Consider the following 17734-nt stretch of genomic DNA (forward strand, 5'->3'; position numbering starts at 1 on the left):
CTCTCTCCTCTGGGGTCTGGGCAGGTCTGGGCCACCCTGGGCTGTGGTGTGGAGCTGGGACCTGAGTTCTGCTCCCTGCAGGCTGACGGATTGCTGGGCCTGGGTCCCTTCTGGCCAGTTGGGGGCCTCTCCGTAGGGGCCCCTGAGGCTGCCTGCCCGGTGGGCTCCCTATGCGACCCTGTTCTGAGGCCCCAGGCTCTTGGGGGAGGGCCGGAGGCAGGTGGGAGTTTCTCCTGATCACGCGTAAGGGCTGAGCTGACCTGTGTCCTCCTCAGCGGGGGCTGAGATTTGGGGCTGGGGGCATTCGTTGGGGAAAGGGCAGGGTGACCCCAGAGGAGCTGAAATTTCAGGCCAGGCCACCTGAGCTGTAAACTGACACTGGGCCAGAGGCAGTGAGCTGGCCACACCCCCTGGGGTTGGAGGTGATATAGGTCCACCCTCCGCAGGCACACGGCCTGCGCTGGGACCCTACCCTTCGCGGGCTCGTGGGGTCCACTCCTGTGGGTTGTCACAGCAGCCTCTGCTGTCGGCGTACCCATTTGACAGAAGGGGAACCTGAGTGGTGGGCGTTTCCCCACCAGGGCCGGCACACCCATGTCGGGGGCACGTCTGTCCCCCACCCCCTGCCGCCCCAGTTCCCGAAGGCCCCCTCACCCCGTGGAGCCGGTGGACGCCTCCTGCCCCACCCCTCCCCTGCACCAACCACCCCGAGCTTCCCCCAAACCCCGACGCGCCACGGTCCCACCACAGCCCCCACCGGGCTGCCACTTCTCCCTCCCCTGGGCGGCAGGGGAAGCAGTCCTTCCGGAAGGTGGGGTCTGGAGGTGGGCGTCCCAGGAAGCTCCTGAGGGCCCGCCAGCCCCCCCGTGGTGGGGTTTCGGTTTGGGGGTGGGGGGGAGATGCTTGTGCTCGTTCTCAGGGTCGGGTGCTGGCGCCCTCGGGGCTCCCCTCGCCCCTTTGTGCCCCTCGCCCCTCCTGGCCCCCTCTCCCACCTCCGTGCTGTCCTGCACGGCCCCCTCTGAAGTCCCCGCTCTCTCCAGCCCCATGGGACTCCTCCCCGTGCTCCTTCGGTTGGACTGGCTGTCCCTCCCCTCCCTCCGCTGGGCTTCCTGCTTGGCTGGGCCCTCGACCCCAGTCTGTGGCCCGCCCGGACCCTGCCCTGATCGGCCCTGTAGGTTCAGAAGGGCCGCGGAGGAGCCCTGAGCTCCCCTTTCCGGGAGTCGGGGGTTCCCTGGCTCCTGAAGAGGGGTTGGAGGTCCAGGGGCTCACCCCCACGCCGGCCGGGCAGCCTCAGTGGGGTTGGTATTTCCTGCCACCTCCCACGCCTTCCCAGGCTGCCTGGCAGAGACCAGAAAGGAGTTGGTGGGGGTTCCCCGGCTTCCTGCTGGGGGTTCCGGGGCTGGGGGGGGGCAGGAGCGTCCTGGTGGGCATTCTGGAGGGAGCCCGTGCAGTTCAGGACTGTTGGCGGGGGGGGGGGGGGCGGGGAATGTCCCTTCCCTCTCTCAGAGGGACCTCAGGGTCCACCTGGTTGGCCACTCCTGAGTGGTGGCTGCAGTTTCTGCTTGCATACAGCTACGACGGGGAGCTCACTACCTCGAGGAGCAGCCTGTGCCCTTGTCAGTTACCATGAGAACATTATTATTTTTTTAAATTTTATTTATTTATTTATTTATTATTTATGGCTGTGTTGGGTCTTCGTTTCTGTGCGAGGGCTTTCTCTAGTTGTGGCAAGCGGGGGCCACTCTTCATCGCGGTGCACGGGCCTCTCACTATCGCAGCCTCTTTTGTTGCGGAGCACAGGCTCCAGACGTGCGGGCTCAGTAGTTGTGGCTCACGGGCCCAGTTGCTCCGCGGCACGTGGGATCCTCCCAGACCAGGGCTCGAACCCGTGTCCCCTGCATTGGCAGGCAGATTCTCAACCACTGCGCCACCAGGGAAACGCCATTCTTTATTTTAACTTTACTGAATGTAACTTTTCACGCCCATATACTCTGGGGGCCCAGGGGATTACTGCTCTCCTGCTCTGGGCACTGAGCATTCCAGGGCATTCCATCTCTGCTCCGTGGCTTCCCTATCTGGCCTCCAGGTATTTGCATTTTAGAGTCAGTTTTATGGCCTGAAACGCTTTTTGTGCCAAGGGAGAGATCTGTCCATCACCTCTTCCACGCAAGCCTTCCTGAACTGAATCTGGCAGCTCTTTGAAGTCCCTTTGCCTGTGTTGGGGCTGCCGGGATGTCCCCCTGCCTGGACGGGGGGCCTGTCTCTGTCTGGAGGTCCCTGTGAGCTCCCGGGCCCTGGCTTCCTTCCCCGGAGTCCTGAGTCTCATGGATTGCTGCTGGTCCCCAGGGGCATGGAGGGTGTAAGCAGTGTGAGGTGCTGGGTTCAGGCCTGGCGAGGCCCGGGTTCTTGGCGGGGGAGAGAGTCGGCAGTTGGGTTTTGCCCCTCCCTCCGAGGCCCCGTGCGCCTCCTTGGGTGGGGAGAGCTGGGTGTCAGCAGCTCCCAGGGTGGGGCCTGGGCCTGAGCCTGGTGTCCTGCAGCCCAGGATCAGATATGCGTGTGGTGACCGCTGGTGACAAGTCCCCTGCGAGTCCAAAGTATGACTTTAAGAATAGTGCCTTATCACAGCTACTCTTTATCAGTGGGTGGGGACAGATAGTGGCCCGGAAAAGGCAGAGCCTGCGTGCACGTGGAGGGCAGGGCGGGGCCTCTCTGCGAGCGGAGGGTGTGGGGGGTGGTGTTTAGGCATTTTTCCCTTTTCCTCCTAACGTTCCCTTCCTGGCCAGACTCCAGAAGACTCCAGAAAATACCCCCTGCCCATTGTCACCCAGGCTCCGGGAAAGTGTCTGCTGTGGATGTCCTGTGTCAACAGGAAGGGCCCAGAGTGGGGGCCTGGGGGCAGCGGGGGTCGCTGAGGTGGGTCTTGGCCGGGTGGCCCCTCCCAGGGGCTCATTGTCCCCGGTTTGGAGCAGTTGCTGTACACGTCACCCTGGGGTGCAGAGGATGGGGGCTGGGCCCCTTGCAATGCAACCAAGCCCCAATGCAACCAGGCCCCAATGCAACCAGGCCGCGACCTTTGCATTTGGGAGACGGGCCACACGCAGAGAGGCTGGAGGCTGGTGCCCCTTCCCCTGGCCTCCCCCTTTTTCCCGGAGGCCCCCCACCCCCTTGGACCCGGCTCCTCCTGTCTTGCCCAGTTTCCCTGCATCTCATTGTTGCCCTCCTCACGGTTCCCAGACTTGAGGGGCTGCAGAAGCTTTGGGGTGCAGCCTGGTAGCTATCAGTCTAAGGAGCCACTTCCCTCCCTCCTTCCTTCCGGCCAAAGCTTTCTCTTGCCTCTCCCACCCCTTCCTGCCAGGGAGCAGCAAACAAACAAATAAGCAAGCAGCTCAGGCCCCGTAGGCCCAGCGTGGACCTGGGGAGCCTCTTCTGCAGCTGTGTGAACGGAAAGCCCGGCTCCCCCCACCCCACGGGTGTGGCCGGCCCGCAGCAGAGGCCCCGACGGGCTCTGGGCCCCCTGGCGCTCCCGGCTGCGCTCTGCCCCTTAAGGAGAACAGCCCCCGAGGAGTCCCCCACCCCGTCCTCTCCTCCAATTCAGAGCCCCCCAGTCCCCCCAAGATTTCAGGGCAGCAGGTGGAGGTGAGGAAGCTGTGAGAATCCCGGAGTGCTATCTCCCTCTTGGCCCCAGACCCCCATCTCGTTCCCAGAGGCTGGGGAGAAAAGTGGGCTGCTCCCCTAGGGTGGCCAGGCCCTCAGGCTTCTGGACACACTGCTGGGGTTGGGACCCCTGTCCGATCGCGAGCCCCAGCAGTTGCCCCCTGTGCTCTCTGGTGGAGGTGTCTGCAAAAGGGATGTTGTAATGTCCATCCTGCTTTCCTTGCCCTCCCCGCCTGAAGTCGGAGGCGTGCTTCTCGGGACTGCGGAAAGGGGAGGGGCCGGCGCTAGCCTGCATCCTGCAGAGTGGGCTTGGACAGGGACCAGCTGACTCAGGGTTCCTCATGCAGGGGTGGTCGAGGGCCAGGTGAAATGGGCATTCCAGCTGTCCCAGGAGCCTGGTAGAAAGAACAGTGGCTGCTCGGCCTAGGGGCAGCTGCAGGTTTTGGGGCGTGTGCCTGGGTAACTTTTGCACCTTCCCTGTGCCCGTTTCCTTGTCTGTCACAGGTGGGTGGACAGGGTCGCAAGCATTCAGTGAGGTCAAGGATGTGCAGCCAGACCTTGGGGGTGCAGGGAGCTTAATGACTCATAGGGCTGGTTTGCAGTACCCATCTCTGCCAATAGGTGCCGCCATCTGGTTCTGGAATTTTAGGCTCTTATTTTCAAGTTCAGTGAAATGGTTTATTCCCAGTTCTGTGAATGGTGACGGTTTCAGACGGATCAGATGAGGCCCTTTTGCTGGTGCAGTGGCAGGCAGGCCCCCACTCCCTGACTGGGAATTCCAGGCCCCCTTCCTGTACCCCTCCTCCCTCAGAGGGCAAGCAAGGGAGGAGGTGCCCAGCAGGCTGGGGGCTACAGGATGGAAATGGGTAAGTGCTCCCAGAGAAGGGGGTCCCCAGGGTTGGCAGAGCCTCCCATGTTCCTGCGGGAACCACCCCACCCCACGGGCTGGCCACCGCCCAGCACCTCCATGGACAAGTTCACAAGGCCCTGGAGGAAGCTCGGCTCTGGCCGGAGTCGGGTCTACCCGGCCCTGACTGTTGGTAGTGGTGTCCTGCAGCCTGTCCCCGAGACTCAGTTTGCACCGGTGACCAAAGTGGGTGAGAGGACTCGGGGGCGATGCACAAACAAGGCTTCTTCCTGCTCCAAGCCTGGCGCTCAGGGAACGCTCAGGGCACGGCCGCTCCGAGGTTCAGGCAAGCGAAGTCCTCCTGCGGCTATTGGGTGGTGCGAGCAGGGCATGTCCCCCGACCTGGGGGTACGTGGACGGAGGCCGCCCGATCACACCCGTGGCCCGCTCGACCTCCCAGAAGCATGTGTGATCACTGCAGGCCTGGTGGGAAGGGCCCGAGAGACCATTTTGCAGATGGGAAGGCTGAGGCCCACCGAGTGGGCATGGCTTGCTCAGGACACCCTGCCAGAGGCCGGACTGGACTAGCTGTGGCCTGCAGCTCTGACTCATGCTGCCTTGTTTGGGCCTCGCTGAGTTCCCCATGGTCTGCTCAGGCCCTAGGGCAGTGGATTCACCCCCTGAGAGCCTCCTTCCTGGGGAAGCTTCTTGTTGAGCCCTCAGGGTAGGGAGGGGAGACCCAATTAGTGCCTGGTGGGGCTTTGAAATCCCTGGCATGAAAGGCTGGTGTGTGGGAGGTCCCGGCCTCTCACCGCCGAAGCCTCTGTGGGTTGCCCGTCTGCAGGCTTGGTGCACACCTGGGCCCCCTCCACCAGGCCCGCCTGGAAGCTCCCCTGCCCCGGGCCGCACGCCACCAGGCCTGGGCACACAGGAAGCTGTACTCTTTGGGGCCCCATGCGGTAGAGGGGCCTGGGGGCCTGTTGTCTTGGCCACTGCTGCTGGGGTACCTGAGCAGGCCCAGGCTGTGTGCTGGGCCCGCCCTGCCGTGGGCAGCTGTAAGAACGAACACAGGGCCTCAATTCCCCATCTGTAAAATGGGATAATAGGACCGCCGTGTACCTCCTGACTCCGTGCGTTCACCTACGCTGAGGACGTGCATTGTTTCTGCTACGTAGTGGGTGTTCCGAAAATGTCAGCCTTCGTTTTATTTTTATTATCCCCAGACTTTCACCTTGACCCCCTGAGTAGATGGGCAGAGGGGCTGGCAACTCCTGGCCGCCAGGCATTCCAGGTGGACAGGCCTGGGGTGCTGAGGGTTCCAGGGGCAGCCATCTGGCCTCCCTGCCCAGATAAGCAGCTGAGAGCAGCTGTCAGCCTGCTTTTCCTGCATCTGCCTTGGGCCCGGCCTGAACCTTAAAGTTGGGCCAGGTGGGGCTGGTGCCTTGGAGGGGAGCTCTGGGCATGCCTGGCCTGGCCTCGTGTTGCTGGGGAGCCGTAGGATTGCAGTGGGGGTCCCTTGCCATTCCACGGCCTGGTGTGGCCGCTGTGGCCTGAGGGGTAGCAGGCCGGTCGGTGTGGATTCCTGACTGGCCTCCTGTGGCTTCTTGTCTTACAGACTTCTCCACCCAGGTGAACTCCTCTTCCCTCAACTCCCCCACGGGGCGCGGCTCCATGGCCGCCCCCTCGCTGCACCCCTCCCTGGGGCCCGGCATCGGCTCCTCGCTCAGCTCCCCGGGACAGCTGCACTCGCCCATCAGCACCCTGAGCTCCCCCATCAACGGCATGGGCCCGCCCTTCTCGGTCATCAGCTCCCCCATGGGCCCCCACTCCATGTCCGTGCCCACCACACCCACCCTGGGCTTCGGCACCGGCAGCCCCCAGGTAAGTGCGGGGGCGGGGCCTGGACCAGAGGGGCGGGGCCTGGCTTTACCTGCATAGTCCTGTGGACCCTGGGAGGCAGGGGCTGTCACTTCTACCTTTCATCTCTGGAAACAGTGTCAGAGAGGCGGCCTTCGCCTGGGTTTGAGCTCAGGTCTGGCCGACTCCTGCGCCCGTGGCCCTCGGGGGTCAGCAACCAAGCTTCCTCGCCGGCCCTCTGTCCCAGCGAGGCCCCCTCCAGTGCGGGAGGGACCTGCCCCTCGGACTCGGAGCTCTGTAGGTTGGGGACTCCTAGGTCCTCAGGCTGGAGCCGCCTCCCTGGAGCCCCTTCGTCCCCTGGTCTGCCCTTCTTGTGCCCAGGCCCGGACCCTTCCCCACACGGGGTGTCTCAGTGCTCCCTGCCCGGATCCCCAGGCTCGGACAGACGCTGCCTCCTCGGGGGTGCCAGGCCTGAGTCCCACCGTGGCTTCAGCTCATCTGCCGGGCTTGGTGGTCTCTGTGGTCGTGTCTGCCCAGTTGCTCCTCTGAACAGCCTGGCTTTCGGGGTTGTGTCCAGATCAGGAAGCTGCTGGCACCTGGCGGGCCTGACTCGGCCACTTCTTGCCGTGGGGACCCCCGAGGCCTGGCCCGCCCTCCCCTGGGCGCTTCTTGTCTGAACCCCTGCAGAGCTGTCCTGAGTGCCCAGGACCCCTGCTTCTCCTCTCCTCTCCTCTCCTGGCTCTGGTGGTTTCCTGGTGGATTTCTCGCTGGATGCCTGGGAGACCTGCTGAATCCCAGGGGTCCTCCCTCTTTCTGGGGCTCAAACTGCCCTTTCGGACATTGGTGGGGCCCCCTTTGCTCTGAGCGTCGTTCAAGTCCGGGTCCAGCTGTCATCCCCGTAGAGGGAGGCCCCCGTAGAGCAGGGCCGCGTGAGGGAAGCTCTGGGAGCTGTTTCCCCGGGGTCGCAGGACAGCGGCCAGAGAGGGACTCGGGCGCAGGCTCCACGGCCCAGAGCCGCACAGCTAGTTGTGTCAGCGTGTCCTGTGGGCTCCCTGCTGCCCATGGAGCCACGCCGCCTGCAGGACAGCCCTCCCCCGCCCCGTCGGCTGGGCCTCTCCAGAGCTGGTCTTGGTGGAGCATCTTGCTGGCTCTTCCAGGGCCACCTCATCAGCCCCTTTGTGCCTGGAGGACGGGTGCAGAGGAGCTCGGGCCTCGGGTGGCGCCTCATGTCACCTGGCCTTCCAGAAGCAGGCAGAAGGCCGGAGGTGTTGGCGCGGGGGTCTTGGCTGCCTACCTGGGCCTGGCCGCGCTCTTGTGAGCACGCAGCCGCCACACCCTGACGACGCTGCTCAGCGGGAGGGCACACGAGGGCTGGGCCTGCGCCCTGTCCGCTGGGAACCAGGACAGAGGCGGCACCTGCCGGCTCCCAGGGCCCCGTGAGGCTCCTTGCTGGCCCCCGGGCCCGGTGCCTGCCCTGCACGCCCCGCGGGCACGCGTACGGCAGGAGCCTGGGTGTGGAGCCCGGAGCGAGGGCTGTGCAGGGGCAGGGCCCGAGGGTGGCAGTGATGTGCCCCCAACCTTGGGGGAGCCTGGTGCCCCTTGGCACTGGTAGCCTGTCCGGGGGCAAGGGTGGGCGGTGCTGGGGAGTGGCGGTTTGGGGCCACGTCCATCCTGTTCTCTGTTGTTCTCTGCACACAGCCAGGTTCCTGGCACACGGTGGGTGCTTGCTGAATGCAGGTTGCTTGTGAACGAGGGAGCGCAGGTCCCTTGAGGCTGGTGAGGGGATGAGGGCAGGAGTGGGGCTTAGGAGGGGGTGAGGGTGGGGAGCAGACCCCGTGTGTCCCAGACGTTCACGGCTGCCCTTCTGGTCAGCTGTCCGCCTGTTCCTCCGTAGGTCGGTCAGGCCGCAGTTCGTTTAGCCGTGGTCTGAGCCCCGTGCTCGGCCTCTGGCCACCGTTCCTGGGGAGGCCTCAGTCCCCCCGACCCCTGCCTCCACCCCTGCCCCGGGCTCTGAGTTCAGCTTCTGGGCTTCAGCAGTTTGCCTTGGAAACTTGGGGTTCCCCAGATTCATGGAAGTGTGGGTGGAGTTCGAGGGGGACATGCCCCCATCCCCTGCCTCAAAACCACAACCGCGAAGTCATAGGCCCGGAACCAGTGAGGCTTTCTGACTTCTGCTGTTGTCAGGGAGGGCCTCCTCCTCGACCCCGCCCTGCAGGGAAATGGAAACGTGGGGTGGGGTGGGGTGGGGTGGGGTGGGGTGGGGTGGGGGGGGTGGGTCTGGGCAGGACCAGGCCGGACCTCAGCTACTGTTGCCGAGCTGCCCCGCCTCTCTCCCCTGGTTCGGGGGCTCCATCGGCCCAGGGCCCAGGGCGCATTCCCCACCACATCCCGGAGCCCGCCCGCAGGGCCTGGCACGTATGGGCACCTCAGTCTCCGGGCCTCACCAGCTGGCGAGCCTTCCTGGAGCAGGACCTGCATGGTCCCTGCCTGTCCTCGCTGTGGGCACCACGGCTGGGTGGCCTCTGTGATGGGGCGTCCGGCAGGCCACGTGTGCTGCATAGGGTTTGCCCCCTGCCTTGTGATGGGCAGACGGAGGTAAGCGGGGCCAAGGGCCTGCCACCCTGTTCTGACCGTGGGTGATGGGCCTTACCAGCGTGGGCTGGGAAGGAAGGGCACGGTAGGCGTGGAAGAGAGGGGCAGCGAGGGGCGGGGAGGAGACCTGGGGGGCCCTGATGGAGCCGGGCGGTTATTTCAGTAAGTCCCGTAGGCTCCGCGGGAACTGAAATACGTGCCAAGGATATGAAAGGGGAAATGGGACGGGGCCCCCATCCTGGGCACGCCACGGAGCCTTCGGCCTCCAGAAGGGGGGCTGTTGGTGCCCCGGGTCTCCTAGGACACGGGACGGAGTGCAGGAGGGGAGCCATCCCCCATAGGTGGGGGGCCTTTGAGCCCACGGTGGGTGGGTGGGTGTGTGTGCCTGGCAGAACAAGGCGCTCCGCGCTCTGTCCTGGGAGCTGTGAAGCAGTCCAAGGCCCCGCCAGCCTGGGGCTAGGGAGGGAGAAGAGCGACCCCTGTCCCCCCTCAGCCTTGCCATGGCGGCCGTGCCAGGACCCACCAGTTGAGGCAGAGAAGGGAAGTGGTGGCCCCAGGCCTGGGGTGAGGATGGGGCTACAACCAGCCTACATCTTCACACACGTGCAGGGTCTCCTAGGGCTCCCCAGAGCCTCTGGGCTGACTGCTGTGCCCACGGGAAGGAAGCCTGAGCCCGGGAGGGCAGGGATGCCCTCAGCGTGTGGCCTGGGAGCCAGCTTGGCCATGACACTGACCGTGACTGACGGCTCCATCCATCCTGCCTGCAGCTGCTTCCCTGGTGCTGCGGCCTACCTGTTTCCTTAGGGCAGGCGCCAGTCCCGAGGGCCTGCACGTGGGGGCCTGGGACAGAGGACAGGTGGCCCCTACCCACCCGGCATGGTTTGGGCAACCACAGAAAGAGGAAACGCCCGAGTTCCTCTCCTCGGTGCCGCCTAGCGGATCCAGAGCTGCGTGGAGTCGCGGCCGGGCTCCCACAGCCCGAGAGGCCTCGTGCCTGCCTCCAGCCTGCGCCTGGTGCCCCCACGCGCTCAGTGGCCCCTCGAGACCTGCCCTCGGCCCCTGCTGCTGAGCCTCCACTCGCGGCCGCACGGATTTCCTGCCCTTTTCCCAACAGTCCTTTGGTTTCCCCACCTCCAGACGTCTGCTCCGGGGGTTGGGGGGGGGGCCCTCTGCCCCCTCTGCCTGGGACGCCGCCTTCCATTGTCCGCGGCCCAGCTGGCCTGGCGGCGGCCCCCGGAAGCCCAAGTGCTAATGCAGAGGCTGCTGCGCCCCAGGCTGGCTTCATGAGCTCTGCTGTTGGCGCTGCCCGTGAATCGCTCCGTTATCCTAATGGCAGCCCTGGAATGGAGGCACTCACGTTGTCTCCAGTTTTTACGCGAGGAGCGTCAGGCCCAGAGCGATTAGGTAATTTCCCTGCAGTCACACAGGGAATAGAGGAGGCAGAATCCCGCGATCAGCTGTGGCCGTTCCCCCTACTACCGTGGGCGAGCTCTGCGGGCTGGGCGGGGCGTGTTCCTCGAGGCCTCGGGCGCCTGGCTGGATGCTCAGTGGATGGTCTGGTGGATGGGATCGTCGAGCGGCTCTGGGCCGGCCCGTCCCCTGGGGCCCCGGTTGTCCCTTCTGCAGTGTGCAGGGAGCCCCTCAGCGCTTGTGGCTCCCAGGGGCCTGAGCTCACACCTGCTCGGCCACTTAGCACCCGTGGGCTCTCTGCTGGTCCCCTGACCTCCCTGAGCCTCCGTGTCCACTCTGGAAAGGGGAGGGCAGCTCTCCCTGCTCACTAGGGGCTTTCCACGTGGCAAATCCCGTGCACAGTGGCCCTTAGCAAACAGTCGGTGCCCCTGCTTAGTTGAGGCTCATCTGGGAGCTGCTCCTGAAGCCTGCAGATCCTGCGGGGGCGGTCGGAGGTGTAGGGTGCGCGTTCTTGGGTGCAGTGGGGTCCTCTGGACGCCCTCTCGCCCCACCTCCTGCATCTTGACAGCCCCAGGTGGCCGGGGCTGGCCTCCCGGCCTCCTTGCAGCCCCCCCCCCGCCCCACCCCCCCCCCACCGAGTCCCTTGGGGATAAGTGACCTGACAGAACCACAGCCCACCTGAGCAGAAGAATCCAGGCCTGTCCAGGGCTGGAAGAGTCCCTGCAGGCGCTGGGGCTGGTGTGAAACAGCCTTTGGGATGGTTTGTGCTTTGAGCACCCAGCTCTTCCCGTCCCACGAGAAAGGGGGCTGGGAGTAGGGGGCTGGGCGCCACGGGGAAGGAAGGGGGTGAGTGGGGTTCCCTTGTGCAGGAGGGGCCCAGCCTGGGGCTACCAGGGGGCAGCGTGGCAGCTGCTGTCCCTCCAGAGACATCGTAGGACCCGACTTCCGCCTTCGTCAGGGGTTTGCAGAAGTCGGGGTGCTGGGGGGCCGCCCAGCTGGCGTCCTGGCGCCTGTGGGGACCGGCTGGTGCGCAGGATGCGGCGGGAAGCACCTCGGGGCCCTTGGCGCTGATGGGAGGGCTGGGGTGGGCGCCGCGGAACCAAAACTGCTGTGTCACTGCAGCCGCGGCAGCTGTTGCCAGGGTGACCGGTGAGTTTCCCACGCGTCTTCCTGGGGCAGCGTCAGGATGGCGGGAGGGATGGCGGGGGCGGGGGGGGGGCGGGGGTGTATGTGTAAGGGATGCTGTCTCCTCCCTCTCTCCTCGGGTCACACGATCCAAGACCCCTACCCCGCCCGCCGAGGCCGGGGCAGTGGGGCCTGCTGGTGGCCCCTGGCTCTCCTCCCTCCTTGCTGGGACCAGGCTTCCGTGCCCGTCTATGGGTCGGGAGTCCCCGAAGTGCCTGCCTCACCAGAGGGTCCCAGCGCCCTCGCTGTCCTGTCGGGCGAGCGCCCAGGAGTGGCAGGCAGTTCTTCTTTAGGTGGGCGAGGGGCAGAGGGTGTGAGCAGGGGCCTTGCGGGTCCTCCTTCGAGCCTGGGGTCCTGCGGGAGGGTCGGGCCCTGAGGGCAGGAAGGCCTCCTCCGGCCTGGCTGAGTAAGCGGTGCCAGGCATCCCGCCGGCGCTCGGCGGGGCTGGGCCCTGCCGCTCCACGTGGCTTGGGGTGGGCAAGGCCCCTCTCTGAGCCTCAGTTTCTCTCTCTGTGAAGGGGGTGTGTGGCAGCACCTTCCTGGCCCAGCAGCAGGTGCCTAGCAGCAGCCTGCCAGGGCTGACCCCGGCTCCCCACCCCCCCCCAGCTCAACTCGCCCATGAACCCCGTCAGCAGCAGCGAGGACATCAAGCCCCCGCTGGGCCTCAACGGTGTCCTCAAAGTCCCGGCCCACCCCTCAGGGAACATGGCGTCCTTCACCAAGCACATCTGTGCTATCTGCGGGGACCGCTCCTCAGGTAAGCCACGCAGGGCGCAGTGGGACGGCAGGGCCCCCGGCCAGCAAGGGGCTGCCCGGAGCTCCGAGCCGCTCACCCGGGACCTTCTAGCGTTTCCACGTCCGGGAGATGGTAAGCGGCAAGGTGGCCTTGAGGCTTCCAGAGACGAGGCAGCTGTAGTGGTGACGATGGCATGGGGGCAACAGGGCTGCGCCCCTCTCTGGGCTGTGCCCTGGGCGAAGGGCTCCTCGCGTCCCACTCCTGAGCCCGGCAGCCCCGGGGGCAGGACGGCCGACCTCCTCGGGCCGCCAGCTCAGACGCGGAGACGGCGAGGACCCCGGGGTCCAGGTCTTCGGCGGGGCCGGGACGCAGCCCTGCCGCGCTCGCAGGCCGGCTCCCGTACCCCAGTGGGACGAGCCCCTCCTGCCAGTTGGCCGCAGGATGCTCACGGCCGCCCCGCCTGCAGGCAAGCACTACGGGGTGTACAGCTGCGAGGGCTGCAAGGGCTTCTTCAAGCGGACGGTGCGCAAGGACCTGACCTACACCTGCCGGGACAACAAGGACTGCCTGATTGACAAGCGGCAGCGGAACCGGTGCCAGTACTGCCGCTACCAGAAGTGCCTGGCCATGGGCATGAAGCGCGAAGGTAGGTGGTGCTGGCCCTCTCCCTTCTCGGAGCGCAGGGTGTGGCTCTGGACTTGGCAGTTTCGCGGAGCTCCTTTGCATACCTCTGATGACGGGGTGCTCACTGCCTCCAGAGGCGGCTGCTGCCCTGTTGGCAGTACATCCCCGGGGGCCGTGAGCTCACTTACCGGATCTTTCCTGAGAACCCGCTGTGTGCTAGGCTCTGGGATTACGGAAGAGACACTCTCGGTCCTTCCTGCTGGCGGCTCCCAGCCCCGTTGGGGACAGACATTGATCAGAGCCTTTTCAAGGTCGTAGTGGGCCCGGCCGAGTGCCTGGGCTCCGGGAGAGGCAGGGGCAGAAGCACGGCGAGAGCCAAGGCTGGAGGTGGGAGATGGCGGGCGCTGAATGAACGAGCCCGGGAAAGCGTGCACGCGGGTCCTGGAGCCTTGCAGGGACGGTCGAGGAGACCCGGGGCGGGGGCAGCACTGATTCAGGGGTGGGGGCAGGGAGCTCTAGAGACCATCAGGACGTTCCCAAGCCTGCTGGACGCCGGCTCGTCCTGGGCTGTGCTTCCTCCTACGGACCTGGCCGGGGTGCCTTGCGGCCCTAGGTCCTCCCAGTAGAGGGACTCGGGCTGCAGGTCTCTCAGCCTTGGGTTGTGACAACATTTATTAGGGGCGGGTGGGGGCGTGTAGCACGGAAGGCCGCTCCCCTGAGGTCGCTGAAATTGTCAAGCTGTCCAGCCAGACCTGGGCCCGAGCCCAGGGTGGCTCCTCGTAGCCCCTTGCCGTCCGTGGGCCTCGGTTTCCCCAGCGCAGGTTTGCTGGCTCCCGCATTCTGGGTGACTTCTCTCAGTTTTGGTCTGCGTCCCTGCTTGAGTGTCCCGTGCCTGAGGCCTCGTGGCTTTAGGAGGTGCTGTGTGGGGTCCCTTCTCCGCTGCGGCTGTTCCCATGGTCCACGCGTGGCTTGTGTTTGTCCACCTCCTTCCCACCGGCTCCTGTCGGGGTCTCGGGCTGGCGTCTCACCACCGAGGACCGTCCTCTCGTGGGGACTGCAGTTTTTCATCTCCTTTCATTTATTTATCTCTTCAGCCCCACTTGTTCTTGCTGAGAAACCGAAACCTCAGCTGGGCCGTGTGGTCCTGCAGGATTTGCTCCTTGAGGTCGTGAGGCCGCCTGTGCAGTGCAGTGATGTGACGGGGGCTCGGTGGTAGCCGCTGGTGAGGGGCGGGGTGCCTCCTGGGCTTCAGCGTGAGCGAGGGGCCGGCCTGGGCTCCGGGCCCTCCTGAGCAGGGCACGTGTTCCATAGAGACCTTGGCCCACCCTTCTTTGTCTGGGTGGAGAAGCTGAGGCCCAAAGGGTCCAGGGCTTGTCCAAGATCACACGTCGGGCTGGAACCTGGTACCTCTGGCTTCCAGTGCAGATCTTATTCCTTTAGGGCAGCAAGAGGGCAGAGGAAGCAGGTGCCTGGCTGGGGGAGGCCTGTGTCCCAGCCCTGGTTCCTCTGGCCACCCTTTGTCGTCAGGGTGGGCTTCCTGGAGCTGGTGAGTGCAGCGTGGTTCCTGAAGGATGGAAACTTGGGCAGGGGGCAAGCGTGTGGTGGGCAGCAGATCAGTCGGCATCCAGATGTGGAGCCTGGCCAGAGGGCCAGGTGCCAGTGTGCTGAGGCGGGGGTGGGGCCCTGACATGCAGCTCACGGCTCGGGGCTCCCTTGTGGGCACCACAGTATAGAGTGAGATCACTCGCTTGCTGAGCTTACCACCCCAGGCGCTGGGCACATAGCAGCGAGCCGTGGGCATCCATCCATTGAAAGTGACCGTCAGACAGCCAGGCGGGGCCCCCCAGGTGTGATCAGTGCTGCCTTGGGGGAAGCCCAGGGGACTGTGGGAGCCCAGAGTAGGCCCCTGGCCCAGCCATGGACATAAGGCAAGGCTTGGGTGGGCAGATGTCCAGCTGACACCAGAAGAGTGGAAGGGTGTTTGGCAGACCCCGTGCCCAGCTGGCAGGGTCAGCGCATGCCGAGGCTGAGAAACTCAGTGGATGTGGCGCCCTGTGGGGCCCCAGAGAGTGACCGTCCACGGGTCCCCAGGCCACTTTCCCGTAAATGCTGACCCCCTCCTAAGGCCCCCTCAGCCTGTCCACCTATGAGCCTCGGGCAGACTCCAGCTGCCTGTTCCCCCAAGACCTGGGGGAGAGTGGGTGACACCCCTCTCCTGTCGCAGTGGAGCTGCAGGCTCGGGGCTGGGGAGGCAGCGGGTCTGACCCCTGTGCTCGCCGGGGGCTGTTAGGAGCGCCCGCTGTGTGCGGAGCCTCTTTGGGGACCCTGTCCTTGTCGCACACGCTCTCAGCCGTGGTGCTGTGACGCCGTTCCCACACCTCCCGGGTAGAGAAACGGGGTGCAGGGGGGAGGGGCGCTCGCGGAGTTCTCAGGGCCGCCCTGGCGGGGCTGGGCTGCTCCCGTCTGCCTGGGCCTGAGCCGCGCCGCCCGTCTCTCCGTCTGGTGCATAAATCTGGAGCGCTGGGTGCGATCCTGAGGCAGTGCGGCCCTCGAGACCTGATTTATGGGCCATCAGATAAATACCTGATGCCATCAGGAACCCCCCCCCGCCCCGCCTCCCCCTTGCCTCCTGCTGGATTTATAAGTCACAAGCAGGCAGTCAAGACCCTCCTACACCGCCCTCTCGTGCTCCCAACACAACGTAAAACTCTCCTCACCGCCATGCGGCCCGCGAGCCCTAGGGCCACGGGAGGAGGCTCTGTCCTGGCGTGGGTGGCAGCGCCCGTCGTGCTTCCCATCGCCTGCGGGGCCCGGCCCACTGCCTCGCTCTCGGGGAGTGACCGGTGGCCCCGGCGCAGCCTCGGTGCCGGCCCTGCAGCGGGCTCGGTCCTGAGGCAGCCTCCTTCCTCTCTGCTGTCCTGGGGCGACCCCTGCCAGGAGGGCTCCCTGGCAGTGGCAGGGCTGGTGGCAGCATGAGTTGGGGCAGTGTGGGGCCCAGGGGGACGGGGCCCCGGAGTGCCACCCCAGCCTTGGCCGGGAGCATGCAGGATGTGGCTTGTCCGCCCCCAGGGCCGGCCTGAGCCCTCCTAGGTGCCAGGCCCACACGGGTGGCCATGCTGACTGGCCTCGGTGCCGCACGACCCCTGGGAGAGGCTTGTGATCACACCCCTGGTACAGGTGGGGCACAGGCTTGGGGCTGGCCCCTGGACCGGCCGACCGCAGGGAGGGCCGACGGGCACCCCGCCCCCGTGCTGGTAACGAGGGACGCGGCAGGCCCACGGCTTCTCGTGTTGGGCAACGGCAGGGGCGTGCGCACACACGCAGCAGCCCCCGGGGGCTCGTTCCGCAGCATTCCGGGGTTGATGGGGCCCAGGTGGGAGGTGCCCCGCGGGCCAGCCCTCCCCGGGCTGAGCCCGGGCCTGTCCGCTGAGCGTGCAGCTGCAGGGCTCGGGGGCCTGCCCATGCTCCCGTCTGAGGGGGGAGACCTGACAGCAGCAGGCTGGAGGGTCACCCCGCTGCCCCGCCTCTGCTTCCTCCTTCGTCTCTGAGGAAGGCCTCTCCCCGTTTCCTTCCTGGACCCCGTCCCCTGCCTCTGAGGGACTGGGGTGTGGAAACGGCAGCGCCTGATGCGTGTGCGCAGGCGGGCATGGCCCCGCATCCGGCTGCGGAGAGGGCCCCGCTGGTGCCCGCACCTCCCTGTCTACGTGGGGCGCGTGGCCTTGCCTCTCCGAGCCTCAGTTTCCTCGCGGTGCATGGGGGTGTCGGCAGGCTCCCCGAAGGGCCTGTTGGGGGGAACGTGGCGGGTGCCAGCCCCGTGCCTGGCGGGTGGTGGGGTCAGAGAGTGGGGGCCGCAGCGTGTGCATGTGTATGAACCCGTGTGCGTGCCTGTGCCCGTGTACGTTGCACGTGATCATTCTTGTGTGCAGGCCGCTTGTCCTGAGTTGAGCCCCCTAAGGGAAGGAGGGACGTGTCCTCCGAGCTCGAGGGACATAACTTGCCCTGTGACCTCTGGCAGGGACATGCCCCTCCAGCCTTGAGAAAGAGGCAGCCGGGCCAGAAATCCTTGGAGAAATCCCGTCCTGCCTGCCCCGGGGGGCCATACAGGGGATGGAGGAAGGGCCCAGCCGCTGGCGGTGCCAAAGCAAAGGAGGTGGCAGGCCTGTGGTCCCCCCCCCAACCCCCGCCCAGACACCCCTCCCACCTCGCGGCTTCCTGCCCGGCCCCAGGAGCCAGGAGGGCGGCGGTGGGCGCTGTGCAGGTTGGGGGGAGGGGGTCCCACCCTGGCTGTGGGCTGCTGTTCCCCTGGACGTCCGGCACCAGCTGTCTCCTGACGCCTGGGACCCCGCTTATGTTGGGCGTTGAGTGCCCCTCCCAGGCGCGTGCTTGGCTGCTGGGGGAGGGTCGGCCCCGGGGGCTTTTCCTGGGGATCCCCGGCGCGGGGGCCCAGCCTCCTCTGCCCTCCCGGCAGCGTCCCCTCCCCGTGCCGGCCCCTCTGCCCGTGGCTCGGGGCTGGGAGGGTAACGAGGCCCTGTCTTGGCCGACGCCTCCCACCCGAGGCTTCCCGGCGCCAGCGGACGTAAGTGAAACACAGCTACGTCTAAGAGGTGGTTGAACTGGCAGAGCATGAATCCCCAGGCTCCCTCCCGCCCCGCCCCCAACCACCACCACCCCCACCCCCCCCCCACCCCCCCCCCCCGGTGTTTAAATAAAACAATATTTGTAACGACGTTGCTCAGAGCGGCCGGGCCCTTCACGGCTTCAGAGTGCTTCGCAGAGCGCTCGCTAATTAATTCTGGATGTCCCCACGCAGGAGGCAAGTGCTGAGGGAC

General features: G+C 66.1%; 1 protein-coding gene across 7 annotated transcripts in view; it reads left to right on the forward strand.

Annotated features, from left to right (window-relative positions):
• Positions 1 to 17734, forward strand: part of RXRA (retinoid X receptor alpha) — a 100497-nt gene that overhangs the window by 64015 nt on the left and 18748 nt on the right. For all 7 annotated transcript variants that reach the window (XM_068553381.1, XM_068553376.1, XM_068553380.1 and 4 more), the window contains exons 2-4: positions 6117 to 6382; positions 12152 to 12302; positions 12748 to 12927. In XM_068553381.1, coding sequence (XP_068409482.1) covers positions 6117 to 6382; positions 12152 to 12302; positions 12748 to 12927 — 597 coding nt within the window. The remainder of the gene's footprint in view (positions 1 to 6116; positions 6383 to 12151; positions 12303 to 12747; positions 12928 to 17734) is intronic.

This window comes from Eschrichtius robustus, chromosome 10, assembly GCF_028021215.1.
Source record: "Eschrichtius robustus isolate mEscRob2 chromosome 10, mEscRob2.pri, whole genome shotgun sequence".
Lineage (NCBI taxonomy): Eukaryota > Metazoa > Chordata > Mammalia > Artiodactyla > Eschrichtiidae > Eschrichtius > Eschrichtius robustus.